At 36.8% G+C, this 16,660-nt stretch overlaps 1 protein-coding gene across 2 annotated transcripts in view; it reads right to left on the bottom strand.

Moving 5' to 3' along the window:
- The window catches only part of TLL1 (tolloid like 1), a 195,812-nt gene that overhangs the window by 44,950 nt on the left and 134,202 nt on the right, over positions 1 to 16,660 (bottom strand). For both annotated transcript variants that reach the window (XM_075066357.1, XM_032785269.1), the window contains exons 9-12: positions 12,897 to 13,012; positions 5,125 to 5,227; positions 3,315 to 3,431; positions 1,884 to 2,029 (exon numbers count right to left, since the gene is read on the bottom strand). In XM_075066357.1, coding sequence (XP_074922458.1) covers positions 1,884 to 2,029; positions 3,315 to 3,431; positions 5,125 to 5,227; positions 12,897 to 13,012 — 482 coding nt within the window. The remainder of the gene's footprint in view (positions 1 to 1,883; positions 2,030 to 3,314; positions 3,432 to 5,124; positions 5,228 to 12,896; positions 13,013 to 16,660) is intronic.

Genomic DNA, 16,660 nt, shown 5'->3' with positions numbered 1-16,660 from the left:
ATACATACTTTGCCTACAATAAACCCTTAACACTCATGAATTAATACATTTGGGGGGAGTGGATTACAGTTCAGCCACAAGTATATCCAATATTGATTGCATTTCTTTTTTTCATTTTATCTATTTCTTTGAAATCTTTTCCAAACACTTGCTGTCTTTTGAGTTTTCAGCACAAGAGAAAGTGAAGCAAAATTTCTTGAAACAAGGAGTGAAACCAAGTTATGAGTGGCTTAGTAAACTATGCTGCCAATATAAACTTAAAGCTGGACATTGCTTGTTTCATTTATATGCAGCAAAGGGATAATCTGGTTTTTTTTGTTTGTTTGTTTTATTTTTTTGCTATTTCAGAGAAGACAAACTGATTCCTCGCAGGTAGTAATAAAAATCAGAACCACTGCTCTATATTTTTGTTAGTATAGCTATTGCAAGAAAGGCATTCCTCGTCCATTAAACAAAGTAATCTTGTTTAACATCAGATTTCATAGAGCTGTCCTAATCAATCCTGATCCATTAAAACAGACTCTCTGTATTTTGATATAGAAAGGTATCATTAAGAACTACAGAATTACTAAAAATACTGTCCATTTAAAACAATTTTCAACTCTAAGCCAGGACAGTGAAAGCCTAACTAGCATTCAAAATGATGCTTGGGCAGGGGAAGATCCTCCTGCCTTATGTGGTATGAGGCATTAATTTAACTGACAAAAAGATAGGAGACTGCAGGTAACACCTATGAAAGCCTTTTCTAATATTTATAATATATGGCCATTACTAATCGTAAATTTTGCCACATAGGCCTGATCTTTTGATAATTCCATGCCAGAACTCCCATCGATTTTCAAGGGTGGTACATCACTTAAGGGCTGCAAGACCAGGAACAACAGAAATGAAAGAGCCAGACGCCTTTTCTTGGATCCACAAAGGGACTTGGGCACTGCGATGCTAAGAGTCACTTTTAGGCAGATACGAAATCAAAAGAATACTACTGAGATCCACGAAACCTGAGTTAGTCACCTAAGCTCCCTATAAAATGTATGGAGAGAGACAGGGACTGAAGAATGCAGTCCACAAAAGCCAGCACAATAGGCTGGGAGCCATCTAAAATAGCCTGTGGGAAATGTAGATTGCACTGGAACCAAAACTGTAATTAAATCACCTAAACGCAAGCCTTAGGCACCTAAGTATCTTTGTTAATCTGAGCCATGGTTCCTAAATTCATACACTACTGAAATATTTAAACAAAAAAAGTAGACAGAACAAGTATTACTAAACTTAGCTGTGAACTTCAAACCAGCACTTATATGATGTATAATGAGTTGTATGAAATATCAATTGCCCATGTTAGGGACAAGTCTGCTGGCCTGTACCAGTCAATAAAAATGTTTATGGAGATCCACTATAGATATGTTAAATTTGAAAAAATATGGGCTTTGAAACCATTTTAAGAGTTTGGCTTTTTAAAAAATACAGTACTTGTTTCTGCATAATAAAAACATAAAATAGTGCTTTCTTTCCAGAAAGGCATTCATTTTTTTAACAATTAGATTGAGAAAAGAAATAACAGCTCTATTATTTAATAGAATCCTAAAGCAGTCTTGCGAAACAGGATTATGCATTTGTCAAAAGAAACTATTGTCAGTATTTAAAACATTTCAATTCAAATAGCACAGATAACGTAAAACCCCTTTAATCTTCTTGAAAATTTCTGCAACAGGAAAGGTCCCAAGGAAAGTAAACTTCAGCAGTAGACTTTTTTTTTTTTTTAGGAGGGGGAGGGAAGAGGAGAGAATTCTTTGTTTCTTCATTGGTTTAATGAGGATTCTCTTAAATGGCACTGTCAGTTATCCACTAGATGGTTTGGTGAATCAGTTAAATGGCTTTACCTCAAATGCCTGAAAGGTTAATCCAACATTGTAGTTCTCTGACACTGTTATTTTCCACACACATTCCTTCATTGGTCTGTAGTCATCAGGATAATTAGGAGACTGGATCTGGCCTTCGTTTTTGTGGATCTCACCTCCACAGATTGCTGATGAAAGCATAAAACTCAATCTAAATATATTTTCAGGACTGATATTTTCCCCTATTCTTGAGTCATCATATTTTGTGTGGTGATGAAATTATATAACAAAAAATATACACACTTTAAAAAGGTCAAATTACAGAAATCAAGCTTGGTTGTATAACCTACTGCACATTTCACAGAGTATTTAATGTTTTTAGTAATGCAGTACCTTTAACACTGGAGAAGACTCCGGAATCACTGATATTTATGATCTGTGACTGCTTAAAAAGGCATTAAAATTGTCATAAAATAATATCACCTTTTTATATGCTTTTAGGGTTATGTAACATACATTTCTCATCAATAGCCATGTCCATATGTAGCTTATTAGCCTCAGTAAAACAGAATATTGGGACAAACTTCATCCTCTACATCTATGAATCTTTACCTACAAACTACGGTTTGCGCCTAGAAACACAAACATTTTGAGTTCAGTGAAACAACTCACATGACTAAGGTTACTCAAATGCATAAGTGTTTTCAGGATTGGGGCCTACCCGCATATACTAAATATCTGTGGACTCCATTTATATCACACTCTTTTCTACTAAACAGTGTTAAACTGGGCTTCATTGTATTTCAGGATGATGTCTATTAATGTTCTCATTTACTTAAACTACAGAACATGCAAGAACAGAACCAGATTTTGTGAAGGAAAGTGAGGAAGCATAGAACTAAAAGTATAGAATAAAACACTAAATGCATTTTCTCTTCAACGCTACCTCTTAAACAAGACATCCAGCAAGAAATATGCAAAACTCCCCTCTCCCAAAACTTCCCATGAGAAAGAGATAGCCATCTTAAATTTCCAAGGTGTCATTAACAAAATGGATTCAACACACCTGAACTAAAGGAAAATGGAAATTTCCCTAAGTTTGGTAAGCTCTGTGCAGAAATGTAGGTATGTGCTAAAGAACAGATCTCAGAATCTAAGAGAGTTTCCAACTACCATTTAATTAAGAATTTAAAAATGTGCATGATATACTTCCGATCACCATTACTGATGTTATTCGAAAGGACGATGTCTGTAATGAGATCATATTGGAAATTTCAAACTTATACATCTATGAAGTTGATGGCCCATACCAAAACAACCAAACTGTTTTCTTAAAAAGTATGAAACTAATTTCAGATGAAGTTAACTTAACTTCATAATTTATCAATGCCCACATTTGTCAAAATATAAATGTGTTTCCCGTTAATCGTTATCCATATGATTAAGTCATCTTTAATATTCATTGTAACTTGCCTTCATAAACTGCTGCAAAACCTTTTCCTAACCAATTGCTGCTGCTACGGAACTCTATCCACATTCTGCTGTCCGTAGATGTGAGTACTTCTGGTAGTTTGTCACCACAGAACCTGCCTAAAAACAAGCAATGAATAAGTGTACTTTATGTAATCTTTCAGGACCAAATCCTACAAGCACTTACATGTGGGTTTATCTTTATAAACAGGCTTGGAAGGATTTGATTTTTATCAATAAATGCACAAATCAACAAAATATTTCCATTGATAATAATAGATATGTACAGAAAGGTAAAGTAAGAAAAAATGTTCCTAGAGAACTTATTAGAGTTTGATTTAACAATATTTACTTTGCACATTTTGACATATGATGTTGACAGGGTTTAATGGCTATAAATCTTTTACTTTTTAATTCTCAACAGCTACTATCATTAAATAATGCTTGTCTGACCCCCCCCGTGCCTGACACCCCCCCATAATTTCCAACCATGAACATTTAAATTCATTAAAAATGCTTTAAAATACATTGTAGAGAGAGAGAGAGATTTTATTATAATTTTGTTGGTGCTATTTTTCACAATTCCCAGGCTCCTTTAGTACTATGAGACCACATGTAAAAGTCTCAGAGGGATTGCGGGGCAAGAGGATGTTCCTTTTTATAACCACAATGGGTCAAACAATATCATACTTCAAACTTTTCACTGATCTAGAATTGAGCATTATGCATTCTAGATGTCATACTGGAATAATGTCAGCAAAAATCGAGGAAGAATTCCAATTTTGTGGGAGAAAAAATTGTAATGTTCTCAATATATATACTTTTTAAATTTAAAAATGACAGTTTTTTGAAGTAGATGGGATTAGCGGGTAGTATGCTGGACAAAGACGCATAATATATATAATTTATCATATGGATCTGCACTTTATCACATAGACATGAATACCACTACTGTATTTGTGGTAGCATTCAATATATTTCTCAAATTCCACAGAACAACTTTGGCCTAAATTTTATTAGTTAAAAAGGCCAAAAATATATAATCTCCGTTTTTTCCAGTTTAACAACTCTGTTGTTGTTTACCTACATTCTACTGAAATACAACCTGAAGCAAGTAGTACCCATGCCCATCCTTTTCTTTAAAAAGGAAGTGCGTGCAGTACATACTACATGTCCCAGCATGCCACCGCCTGAGCATGGCATGATGGAGTTTCAAATCTTCCCAGCTATACCTCTATCTTTTTAATGAAAGGGGTGTCTCATGGGCTGCATTATTGACTTGCAAGAAGATACCGATGCGTTGAATGTCCATTACTCAAACTGAAAGTTCTCCTCTCGTAACCACAATAGAAAAACTACAGAGACAAAGCTGATGAGTAGAACTTTACAGCTGGTGTTCCAGTCACAGCAAGTCAGTTACCAATTATGCACACTGGCAGGGCATGCGCCACTGACTACTTACTCAAAAAATTATTCCTAAAGTTCTATCATCAAATCTATAGCAACCTAGATATTTAAAACACAGAAATAATGCATGAGCAGTTATTTTAAGTTCACACATACTCATTTGTCATGCTCAGATTCAATCATCTGCTTAAAAACCTCTTGCTCCACTGAGATAAAAGTTTATTTTCTTTTTTGTTTGTATTTGTTTTCTGAAGGGGGAGTTTTTATTTATTTTATTTATTTATATTTCCTGAGCATTTTGCAGTTTTTCAAAGACTTGCAAAGTCATTGTGAATAGAAAACAAGGAGTTCAATTTCTGTATGCAAACTATACATTGAACAGCGGAGTGGGGAAATGGTTTCATACCAAGCAGAGGTGATTTTCTCCAGTATCCATCTCTTACTTCAATATAGTCATACCAGCAGAGACTGCTCTTGTACAGATCCATTGTAGTAAAGTTTAAAACAATCTGCAATGCAGAGTAGAATAGCATGCCATATAATTAACTTGGCTGTAGTTAGCACTAGAATATAGACAGCCCAACCAATATGCTGTGAAACCAAAGTCATAGTGATAACCCTTAAAGTCTCACCAATTGCCTAGATAGTTAAATAGCTACTCCTTTGGCAGTATCCAAGTTATTTACTATAGTATAGTGTAAGAGAATACTACAGTAAGTGTAAGAGATACTGATGTATCTTTGAGTAAGGTAAACTGGCAGGCTTAAGGTTGAACATTTTAGCTTAACAGTTTCCTGAGTGTTTTTACTAAGAAATCCAAATGTGAAAGTGACAATATAGTAAAATGTTGTTCTAACATCATCATATTACATTACTGGATATTACTACATCCCAAGCCCTGTTCCATTCAGTGAATAGGACTTTGGGTCATTTATAACATCCCTGGGTATAAATGTCATTTATGGACATAAAATCACAACAGTTCTCTTTCCCTTACTACTTTGAGAACTTGCTCTACATTCGAAAACTATGGGGTGTGCATTCAGCGTGATGACATGACCTGTGTTGAACACAACACCATTTTAAAAAATAAATGGATACACTGTCACTTTTCGAACAAAATCTAAATAAACTTATAACAGAGTTTCACGTAGCAATATCAGAATTTGGTGTATACGTGAAACTTCAGAACTTGCAGTTTCTGACTCACGCTGAAAAGAACTGAGTACATCCATAAATACACACACAATTTTTTTAGTTAATGACACAAGCATTGCTGGAGGAGCATTCAGAATAATGCATCAGAGCATTCCATTTTCTCCAGAATTATTATACCCTACATTATCACAACTTGTAGCTTTTCAACTGAAATAGAGTTAATTGAGGCCACACATTCACAATGGCCAAAGGTTGTTCCTAGCTCACTAGCACTGCCTTAGCAATCTGACCCACTCTATGTGAAGCTAAGTATCTCTCTCGTAGTGGTGGCATTGCTGTGAAATAATGGCTATATACATGTAAAGCATTGGGAGCATTAAAAGAAATATTACTGTAATCCATTGCTAAGGTCAAAGTTAATACATTTTGGTTTCACTTAGAACTTATTTTTGTATCCTGAAATTAACATACTTTGTAAGGGGATAAAGGCAAGAGCACCATCACATAACAATGATTCTTACAACCAGGTCAGATTTAAGAGACAGTCAGCATAAGAAGAAGATAAAGCATCACTCATTGCAAATTTAGTCTGTAAAACAGTTTCTAGAATTCATAGGCTTTCATTAGCTTTGATTTTCCTTCTTTCCCCTTATTCCTTTTTTTAATGTAGGAAGTTTGATTCTGAACATTCAAACTAACCCTGGAAACAGTTCTGCACCCACTTCATATGGTTAACTCTTCGTGATTTCAGGGTGAGTTACACACATAAATAAGGGTAAAATTGGGCCCAGTGAGTAATGGGGAAAACAGCCCACTTTATTTTCTCGCAACTGCATTTTGTTTAAGAGACCAAAAGTCTTTCTAAAACAATTCCTCACTGTGCTTTACCAAAAATATTCAATAAAACGACTGATCCACAGCATATTTGCACTACGACAGAAAACATCATTACAGACCCTGCATTACAGACCATTTTCGCATGTGTCATGTGACTTTAATACTGCGTACTCAAATTTTAAATATGCTGTTAGAGAGGAAACATTTGCTACTGTGCACTAATTTAAATTTCACACTACTACAATATATTCCCATGGCAGCCACGTACCAGCTGCGTTTGTCATTTAAAACTGTCAGGGAATCTCTCTTACTCCAACTGTGAGGAGAAAAAAAAATTTTAATCTGAGCAATGGACCTAAATAGTCACTTAAAGGTTTATTTTCATTGCTTCAAGGCGTACTATATGTCCCTTCTTAAGGAACATCCAATACAGTATTTATCCACAAATCACAATCTTTCCCAGATCTTCTAATAGAAGATAAACAATTAGATATTGTAGGCAAACTAATAATCAGTTTAAATATAAGTGACTGAGAGCAATTGAATACCAAGAAAAGGAAAGAAGTCTCAAGTAAAGAATAATTGGTTTCTTTCTTATTTTGGATAGCCCAACTTAAAAGTTGGGCAGTACTGGGAAAAAGGTTAGACAGACACTCATTTAAAACACTAGGTAAACCTCCCCAAGAAAGTGAAACAATGGGATTAAACAAAATCAAGGCTAAATGAACTGGTGCACAATCTAGCCATCTTTTAATGGCTAGATTGTGCCTTTAACACAGCCCTACACAGAGGTGGTTGAGAGCATCAGAGTAAGCATCAGAAACACTTTCCCAGAGCTCCCTGGTGTGCTACAGGGAACATGAACTGCCATGCCCCCTTAATGAGTGCAGCAGTGCTTTGTGCAGCTGTCCAGCTTTGCTGGCTGGCAGTTTGGGGCGGAGAGGGGAAACAGAGCATGCTTCTGCCTACTCCCCATCCACTTAGGGATGTTATAAACTCTGGGGAAAGCATCTTAAAAAAAGACCTGCACCCCTTTAAGTGCAGGGACTGCAACAAATCTGACCAGTCCTTACTTGATCTTTGTGTCCCTTCCCCATTACTGTATGGGACAGCCAGAAACTAGTATTAAATTCCTCAATCCACAAGCAAAGAATTAATGTTTTCAGTATAAATTTGATAAAGTGGAAAACATAAAACATTTAGGTCTTATTTCATCATCTCACAAAGGAACAGTTGTAGGAATACTGGGTCATACAATAGAACCTCAGAGTTACAAACACTTCGGGAATGGAGGTTGTTCATAACTCTGAAATGTCTAACTCTGAACAGAAAGTTAAGGTTGTTGTTTCACAAGTTTACAAATGAACATTGACTTAATACAGCTTTGAAACTTTATTATGCAAAAGAAGAATGCTGCTTCCCCTTTATTTTTTTTGTAGTTTACGTTTAATACAGAATTGTACTTTCCTTTTTTTTTTTGCTGCTGGTGCCTGATTGAGTTCCAAATGAGTTGTTTTGTTGACCTGTCAGTTCATAACTCCGAGATTCTACTGTAGTTATTTCAGAAGCTAAGATCTGTAATGATGGAATATTAATCAAATTATATACTAGGCTTAAAACCTGAGCCTGGGTGTCAGAACTGAATACTTTAAAATCAGTCACAATTGTTCCTGAGTATGCAGTACATTTTTCTTTATTACACTAGCAGTTAACATCTTTTTATAAAAATGTATAAATTATTTGCGTTGGAAGATATAAAGTTGTAGGTAATATTTTAGCTATATTTTCATACTTCAGCTATCTACTTTTTATACGTTGAATCGCCTTTCCATTAACTTCAAAAATAAAAGTAAACATAGTCATAATGGAAAACTAGTCCTAACAATCTCTTTCCATTAGGTAAAATGTAAGTGTTGAAAAGACCCAGGATGCATTTATAAATGTCTAATTCAAAGAGGTAATGAAGAACTTTAACATTTTATTCACTCAATGAATGAGATGACAAAGAGCTTTGTTATGGGAAACACACCATATCAGAGCTATAGCTTCTTATAATATTTCTACAGGATTCCTTCAATGCTACTGTATTAGGGTTTATGGCTGTTGAACTACTGAGCTAAAATTGGCATGATTTATGGTCAGAAATCAATGTGAATATATTTAAGGTTCCATTTTGCAACTCTGCAGAAATCTGGACAGCTGGCGACAAGGCAGAACAACAGTTCAAGGGGACAGGATGACTGAAAGTCTCCAGAGAAAGACAATCAATGAACATTTGTCAGCACAATTAAGAAATTATTGGCTATGTAAGCAAAGTCAGTCATGCCACTGCAGCCTCAAATAGAATAATATATCACACCTCTTATTTGCTGGGAGATAAAGAACAAAATACCTTGTGGAAACAGGGCTATTCTATACATTTCTGCAAGGATTTTTTTATATTTAATATTACTTTCATAATAGCTGAGGATTAGTTGTCCTATTTAAGCATCCATATAAACGCTAAAGGAAAAATAGAGAACACTGAATATTGCATATTCAAAAGGCCAGATCCAGAAAACATTGGTACAGTTTAGCCGCCTATGCTAACTAAATCCTCGGAGCCAGAAAGCAGGGATTCACCCTTCAGATGGAAGTGTTTGTTACCAATACCACCCTTGCAACCTCATCCCTCTTAATTTCCTACCACCAGTGACCTCACAGAGGATCTGTGTTAGCATAAGTCAGTGTGGATTCTGGAATTAATATAGGGAAAAAGTAACACTCCACCAAAACACTCACCAAACTATGTTGAAACAATATACTGTTCAGTTCAAAGAAACCAAGGCGCGAGAAGCCAGTAAGAGTGGAGTTAAGACTTCTCAATTGATCATTAGGTCGCATCTTATTTTAGGGGCAAATGAGTATAAATGCAAAATCCCAAAACAAACGGCACTTAACATTATTGTACCATTTATTTCAGTGTTTAAAAGCAAAGGAAGTAAAATACAAACATAATTATGTCTCAATTGTTCCTTCATAGGGAATGCAATGGAAAAAGAGACCAATGTTCTACCATCATCCATATATTTTTGATTAAATGGACCTAAGTATCTGTTTCTGAGGTATTGTGTTGTATATGTCAATTAATTCTTAGACTCTGATTCTGTCAACCCTTGTTCACATTAAGTACCTTACTCTACAAGTATTCCCATTTATTTCAAGTAAGGTATAACTTAGTGTGAAATGAGGCAGAAATTAATCCTTTGATTTTAATACATGGAACACTTATACAAAATGTGCATATTCTGCTCTCAGCTGCTACAGAAATCAATGGATATTGTTTCAGAGCCTGAGGATGGAGTTGAGACTGATAAATACTATATGTCATATCAAAGTACATTTAGGGAATCATTCTTTGTTCTTCATCTGTTTTTTGTCTTCTTATACTGTAAGATTTTCAAGACAAGTGCTCTTTCGCTTGCTATGAGTTTGTATAATGTCTAGCATAATGGGCCCCAATCCTAGCTGGGGCCTTTGGGATCTGCAACAACATTATAAATATATTATAATATACCTAAAGTCCTTGGAGCCATTCATATGAAATTGCATATGTTCTAGAAATCCTCAGAAAGAATCACTTTCTAAGTTAAACAAAACAGCAACAATTAAACCCTAAAACTTTATATATTAATTTATTTTACTGGAGAAAAGAAAAGAATGTAGGACATTACATTTTTGCTATGGTAGCATTAATTGTGTTTCAGGGCAGGGAATGGGGATGTAAAATTATCCCTCCAGATGTATTTGCTTCTTTTATGCAAACCTTCTCCTATTCAGCCGGTTTTATTTGCCACTCCCTGCCAGCCTGCAGTGCCATCAACATCCTCCGAGCATTTGAGACTACTTATTTTTCATCTTGTTTCAGGTGCCTGACAACAGTAGGACTAACACATTCCAAAAGGCTTTGCTTTTGTTCATAACAATGGCAATAGCTCTCACATATCTCTGAGATCTATCAGTGTATCAGAAAACAAACATGTTCATTAGGCTGCAAAGACACAGACCTTGAGAGAACTAAGAATATAGTAATTTTGTTTTAAGAGAAGGAATGGGAGAGCAGGGCATGGTCTGAATGCAATATCTGGTGGAGTATGGCGGATTTGGGATTTTTTTTACTCTAGTACTGTCATAAATGGATAGGTAAGGTAAGGGTTAAGTTTCTTTTACCTGAAAAGGGTAACCGAACACCTGACCAGAGGACCAATCAGAGAACTGGATTGTTTAAAGTCAGGGGCGGGAATTTGTATACTCGGGGTCTTTGTTGTTTTCTTAGCTATGAGGAAACAAGTCTTCTTCTAATTCTCTCCTAATACTTCTTCTAAACATCTGTAAGTACCCAGGAACCGCAAAGTAATTCAGCTATGATGGTCTTTGGGGTGTATTTACCTGTATGTTAATTTGTTGTGCTGGTTTAATTGGGCTATCTTTTAAATCAGACTGTTTCTTTATATTTTCTTATAAGCAAGAGCCTGTATTGAGTTTCTTAATGCAAGATGATTGTTTTATATTTTCTTTCTTTTTTTCTATAAAGTTTTCTTGTTAAACCTTGTGAAAGTTCTTTTCCTAGGGAGGCAAAGGGAAAAGCCAGGCTGTGGGCTATTTTCCTATTTGGGTCCAGGGAAAGAGCAGACTACAGGGAAAGAGACGAAGAATTCTCTCTGTTCTCTGGTGGTTACAGTTTTTCCCTCATTCCTGGAGCAAGGGGGGTGGCAGAGCCCAGCTGTGGGTATTTTGCATCTCCATTGTCCTGAGGGAAGCAGAAAAGCTGGTTTCTTGGGTCACACAGGTTAGCCGCGAGGCAAGCCTGATAAGGAGGGGGAAGGGGTTATTTTCCCTGCTTTTAGCATCCAAGGGATTGGGAATCTGGGTGTCCCACCAAGGGAGGGTTGGGGACACCAGAGGGAGGAAAGGGGGGATCAGGCCCCATAGATTAATTCCTGATCTGGTGGCAGCGAGAATATCCAAGCTGGTAGTGAGCTTGGGGGAGTTTCAGGTAAGCCCCCAAACTTTGGACGCAAAAGTCCAGATTTGGGACAGGACCAGACTGGTGGACCCTAAAGTCCAGGTCTGGGACTGGACGGCTAGATTACCACAAGTACGAAGGGTGCTTTTTAGTTCTTACAGCTCTCTCTTCAAAGCTGTATCAGTTTGCTTAATATTGCCCTCTTAATACCCTTTCCATCTCTTTAAAATGTACTTGTGTACTTTTTTTCTGCACATTTTGTCTGTGAGAAAACTCTCCATCCCACTGAATCTGTTTACTTGGAAGGAGATCAATATCCTAGTAAATAAATGAGAACAAAATATGGTAAAAGCTGGAATGCCCTAGAAAAGAAGAGTCGGCCTGTGCCTTCAATATCACAAAAACTTTGCGAAAGGAAGCCTCATGTCCTTCCCCTACTTAGTACCAGTCCAATAATTTCTCAATCCATTTTTTTCTAAAATTTACACCTAGGCTGAGAACTTGGACTCTGCTTCAGCATCATGCACATTTTCACAATGAAATTTAAACTCCTGAAATCAAGATATACAAATTCTCCACTAGAACACCACCAGAGAACACTTGCAATGATACATTTAAAACTCTTGTAGCTTCTTCTTACTTTCCATTGTATTATATTCAATTTACAAATATTAACCCACTGACTGCATTAAAAGTGCTGGTATTAGGTAGGCCACACAGTCAGTCTGGGTTTCCCCATGCTGCACAACCAGTGTGCCTCAGCCCCATCCTGGAAGGATCATCCATGCAGATGAAAAGGTATTTGAAACTCCATGCTCATTAAACCCCTCTGCCTTTAGGCTGAGGCTGTCAATGGGGATGCAAGTTTTGATGGGTTTTTGTGATATGAACATCTACCTACTAAAAAGTGGACTAAAGCCATGAACTTATTTCATTTAAACAACCATCAGATGGCAACAACCTTAGCATCTAATAACATGGGCCAAAATCAAATCAATTGCCTACAGTTCAAAGTCTGTAACATATTGGCTCAAGAGACTGAATTGATTCCTGATATTATTCAAACTTAAAAAAAAAAGTAAAAAGAAAAGCTAAATAATCAGGGAAGAATATCTTTTAGAAAACGAATGCTTGTATTTATTTTGAGGGACAGAGGTGGTGAAATAATGGTTAAGTACCTTCTCCCCTGGGGTAACAGAGATTCGCCATATACAGTGTGTATAAGAAGGATAACCATTTGGAAATCCTGGAGAAGAAAAGTTGCCTGTAGATTCTTGCAGTGTTTCTCCACATGCTGAAAGAAACAAAAGATGGTAAAAACAGAGAAATTCATGTGTCTTATAAGGCACACAGGAAGAAGTGTCTCCTTTACAATATTTGTTTAGAATTGATTTGATTCAGTACACAGGCAGAATGAAAAGTGGTCTAGTGATGTTATGATTTAGTCAAAAGCAATAATTTAAACCAGTCTGCTATACATTTTGTTTTTATACACAGTTTTTTCTTTCCATGAATCCTTTCACTTATATGCTGTGCAGCTGACATAACCAAAATTGCAAGAGTCTTAAAAAATTTCATGGCTGACAATCACATGGCAAAATTATACATATAATTTTATTTCTGTACAACTTTCTGAATTTACATACAGTACCCACACCCATACCCAAATTATTTGAGAAGAACTAAAAGAAAAACACAGTGCTTAAGTGATTGACATACAAGAAATTAATCAGCAGTTTCATTTACATCGTCCATATTAAGGCTGAATATGAACTGATGTCATTAATTCATATTAGAATAGGAAACCTAAATCCTAAATTCAACAAAAAATCTCTTGCACAAAAAATGATTTGTGGAGATGGTAATAAAGAGAAACAAATGTAAAGACCCATAATACCGAAAGCTTTGATATTGTATATTACTAAAGCCTTTAGCTTACCTACCAATCATGCTGCTAGCTGCTGGGTTACTGATTAATAATTCTTTCTTCCCACTGAGCTATATCATCACAAGCTGCTGCCATTCTCTACCATTAAAGTTGATTCAAGTAGGATTCCTACACCTTAGTCAGTCATTTTTGTGACCGTCAATCAACAAGTTGTTTCACTTACTGATTTTGTAGGTGTGATCGGAGAGATGTGAACTTGAGAATATTACCCCGTGACTGACAGTGTAATCAGACCTGCAATACTTTTAAATTACAGGGCTACAGCTGCCAGCAGGTAAACCACTGTATCATCAAAATCTCAATGAATTATAAATGATCTGGAAAAACCTTTAGATAAGAGGGTACAAAGGAGGAGACTGTATTTTGAAGACAGACAATGCAGCTATAAAGTTAGATGCTGCCTTGTTAAAATGTGTCCAAGATTTAATCTGACAACTGCATTGTAAAATCAGGTTTAAAAACTCTATTCAAAGTACTAACCATGACTTCTGAAGATTAAATAGTGATTGTGATAAAGGAGAAAAAAAAAGGACTCTCATTCTATCAAAAACGTTCAAGGTCAAAGTGGCATAATATTGTGTCCTTTAAGAACCAAAATAGAGAAAAATTTCTTACTGCCTTTATTTTAAAAATACGATTCTCTCTCTCTCTCTCTTTTAATTTACAGACAATCATGTAAAATTACATACACAGGAAAGTCATTTTTTTAGAGAAAATTCTCTACCATAATTAACAAGAGTTTATTTTAACTCAACATGAATGAAATTTCAAATAAATTGCAGAGTGCTGTACTGGATTTCCCTAGTGCTGACTGATATGAAACCAAAGCTTTGCCTACAGGTTTAAAAGAAGCCTCGGGACACAATAATATTGCTTCAAATGCAATGAAGCAGAACCAGAATGGAAGCATGGTTCTGCCCATGAGATCTGTGTGGAATTCAGGAAATTCACTGGATCCAAAGGTACTGCACACTATCTTCATAAGCCCTGCTCTTGCTCCTTCACCACCTTCACCTCCCCACCAGTGTGGTTTTGATAGGATTACAATACCAAGGCTTCTCCTATTAGTTTCTTCATTCTGAACCTCTCTTGAAGAGAGGAGGTGATGTTCTTACATGTAATGGAAAGGATGCATGTAACACAGATAGGGCTGCTTTTCATATCAGTCTACCTAGGTAATTATACGGCCCCCATCACCATAGTAATTAAGTACCTTTTCAGCAGATTACCCATGAGGCCCATGGGAGGATAACATATATACTGCATCTCCCACCCGTTCCCCCCACAACCACACACTCCTCAAAATCCTCTCACCAGCTGCAAACCCTAATCCTGTTAAGAGTACTTCCATACTAGGATGGAGCTACGGGGGTCTCCTCCTCTTCCATAGGTACAAGAGATCAGTATGGAAGAATCCAGGCCTTTGCTTAAAAATAACCTTTCATGTTAAATTACCAAACCATATAACAACCACACAAACAACTATCTTCAAAGAACGATGCATTTCCCAGAGACCCAGAACTGCTATAGTCTCCCCTGCTTCTACAAGGTGGATAGAAAGCTTGCTAAATCATTGAGCTCAACAGCTAGTGATCAACGGCTCCATGTCTAGTTAGCAGCCGGTATCAAGCAGAATGCCACAAGGGTCGGTCCTGGGCCTGGTTTTGTTCAATATTTTCATTAAAGATCTGGAGGATGGTGTGGATTGCACCCTCAGCAAGTTTGCTGATGACACTAAACTGGAAGGAGTGGTAGATATGCTGGAGGGTAGGGATAGGATAGAGAGGGACCTAGACAAATTAGAGGATTTGGGCAAAAAGAATCTGATGAGGTTCAACAAGGACAAGTGCGAGTCCTGCACTTAGGACAGAAGAATCCCATGCACTGCTACAGACTAGGGACTGAATGACTGGCAGCAGCTTCTGCAGAAATGCCTAGGGGTTACAGGGAGGAGAAGCTAGATATGATCGACAGTGTGCCCGGTTGCCAAGAGCTAATGCATTTTGGCTGTATAAGAGGGGCATTGCCAGCAGATCGAGGACTGATCATTCCCTCTATTGGCATGGTGAGGCCTCTTTGGAGCACTGTGCCAGTTTGGGCCCCACACTTACAAGAAGGATGTAGAAAAATTGGAAAGAGTCTAGGGAGGCACAAAAATGATAGGGCTGGGGCACATGATTTATGAGGAGAGGCTGAGGGAACTGGATTGTTAGTCTGCAGAAGAGAAGAATGGGGGGATTGTGATAGCTGTTCAACTATCTGAAAGGGGGTTCCATAGAGGATGGATCTAGACTGTTCTCAGTGGTATGAGAAGACAGAACAAGGGTAATGGTCTGAGTTGCAGTGGAGATGTTTAGGTTGGATATATGAACACACTGTTTCCTGGAAGGTGGTGAAGTACTGGAATGAGTTACCTAGGGAGGTGGCGGAATCTCCTTCCTTAGAGGTTTTTAAGGTCAGGCTTGACAAAGCCCTGGCTGGGATGATTTAGTTGGTGTTGGTCCTGCTTTGAGCAGGGGGTTGGACTAGATGACCACCTGAGGTCCCTTCCAATCCTGATATTGTATGACTCTATGATTCATGCCTATACATTTAGGATGTCTGTTGTTAACCTAAAATATAGTTAAAGTCATTCCAGTAATAACTACATACATTTATTACAACTAAAAATACCTAAGCAATACATTTCTGAACTAATACAGTAACATATAAATATTTCATCATCATTACAGTCCATACATTGAGGCTGAGTTATTAACAAAATAGCAACGTGTAAGAAGTGGCTTGTTTACACACAACCTTAACTCTGAACCACAAAACATAATTTAAAATATCGTTCAATAATTCAATATATATCTATAGATAGCTATATACATATTACCATGTAATAATAAGAGGGCTGAAGTGGATAAGGTATATAATGGAAGTCAGTTAGGAACTCTACAGTATATCAAAAATAAAGGAGGACACTGAAGTAACATAGGGAAATATCAG

Source organism: Chelonoidis abingdonii, chromosome 5 (assembly GCF_003597395.2).
Source record: "Chelonoidis abingdonii isolate Lonesome George chromosome 5, CheloAbing_2.0, whole genome shotgun sequence".
Lineage (NCBI taxonomy): Eukaryota > Metazoa > Chordata > Testudines > Testudinidae > Chelonoidis > Chelonoidis abingdonii.
The sequence above is the reverse complement of the archived record's forward strand: the minus strand, read 5'-3'. Positions and strand labels throughout refer to the sequence as shown.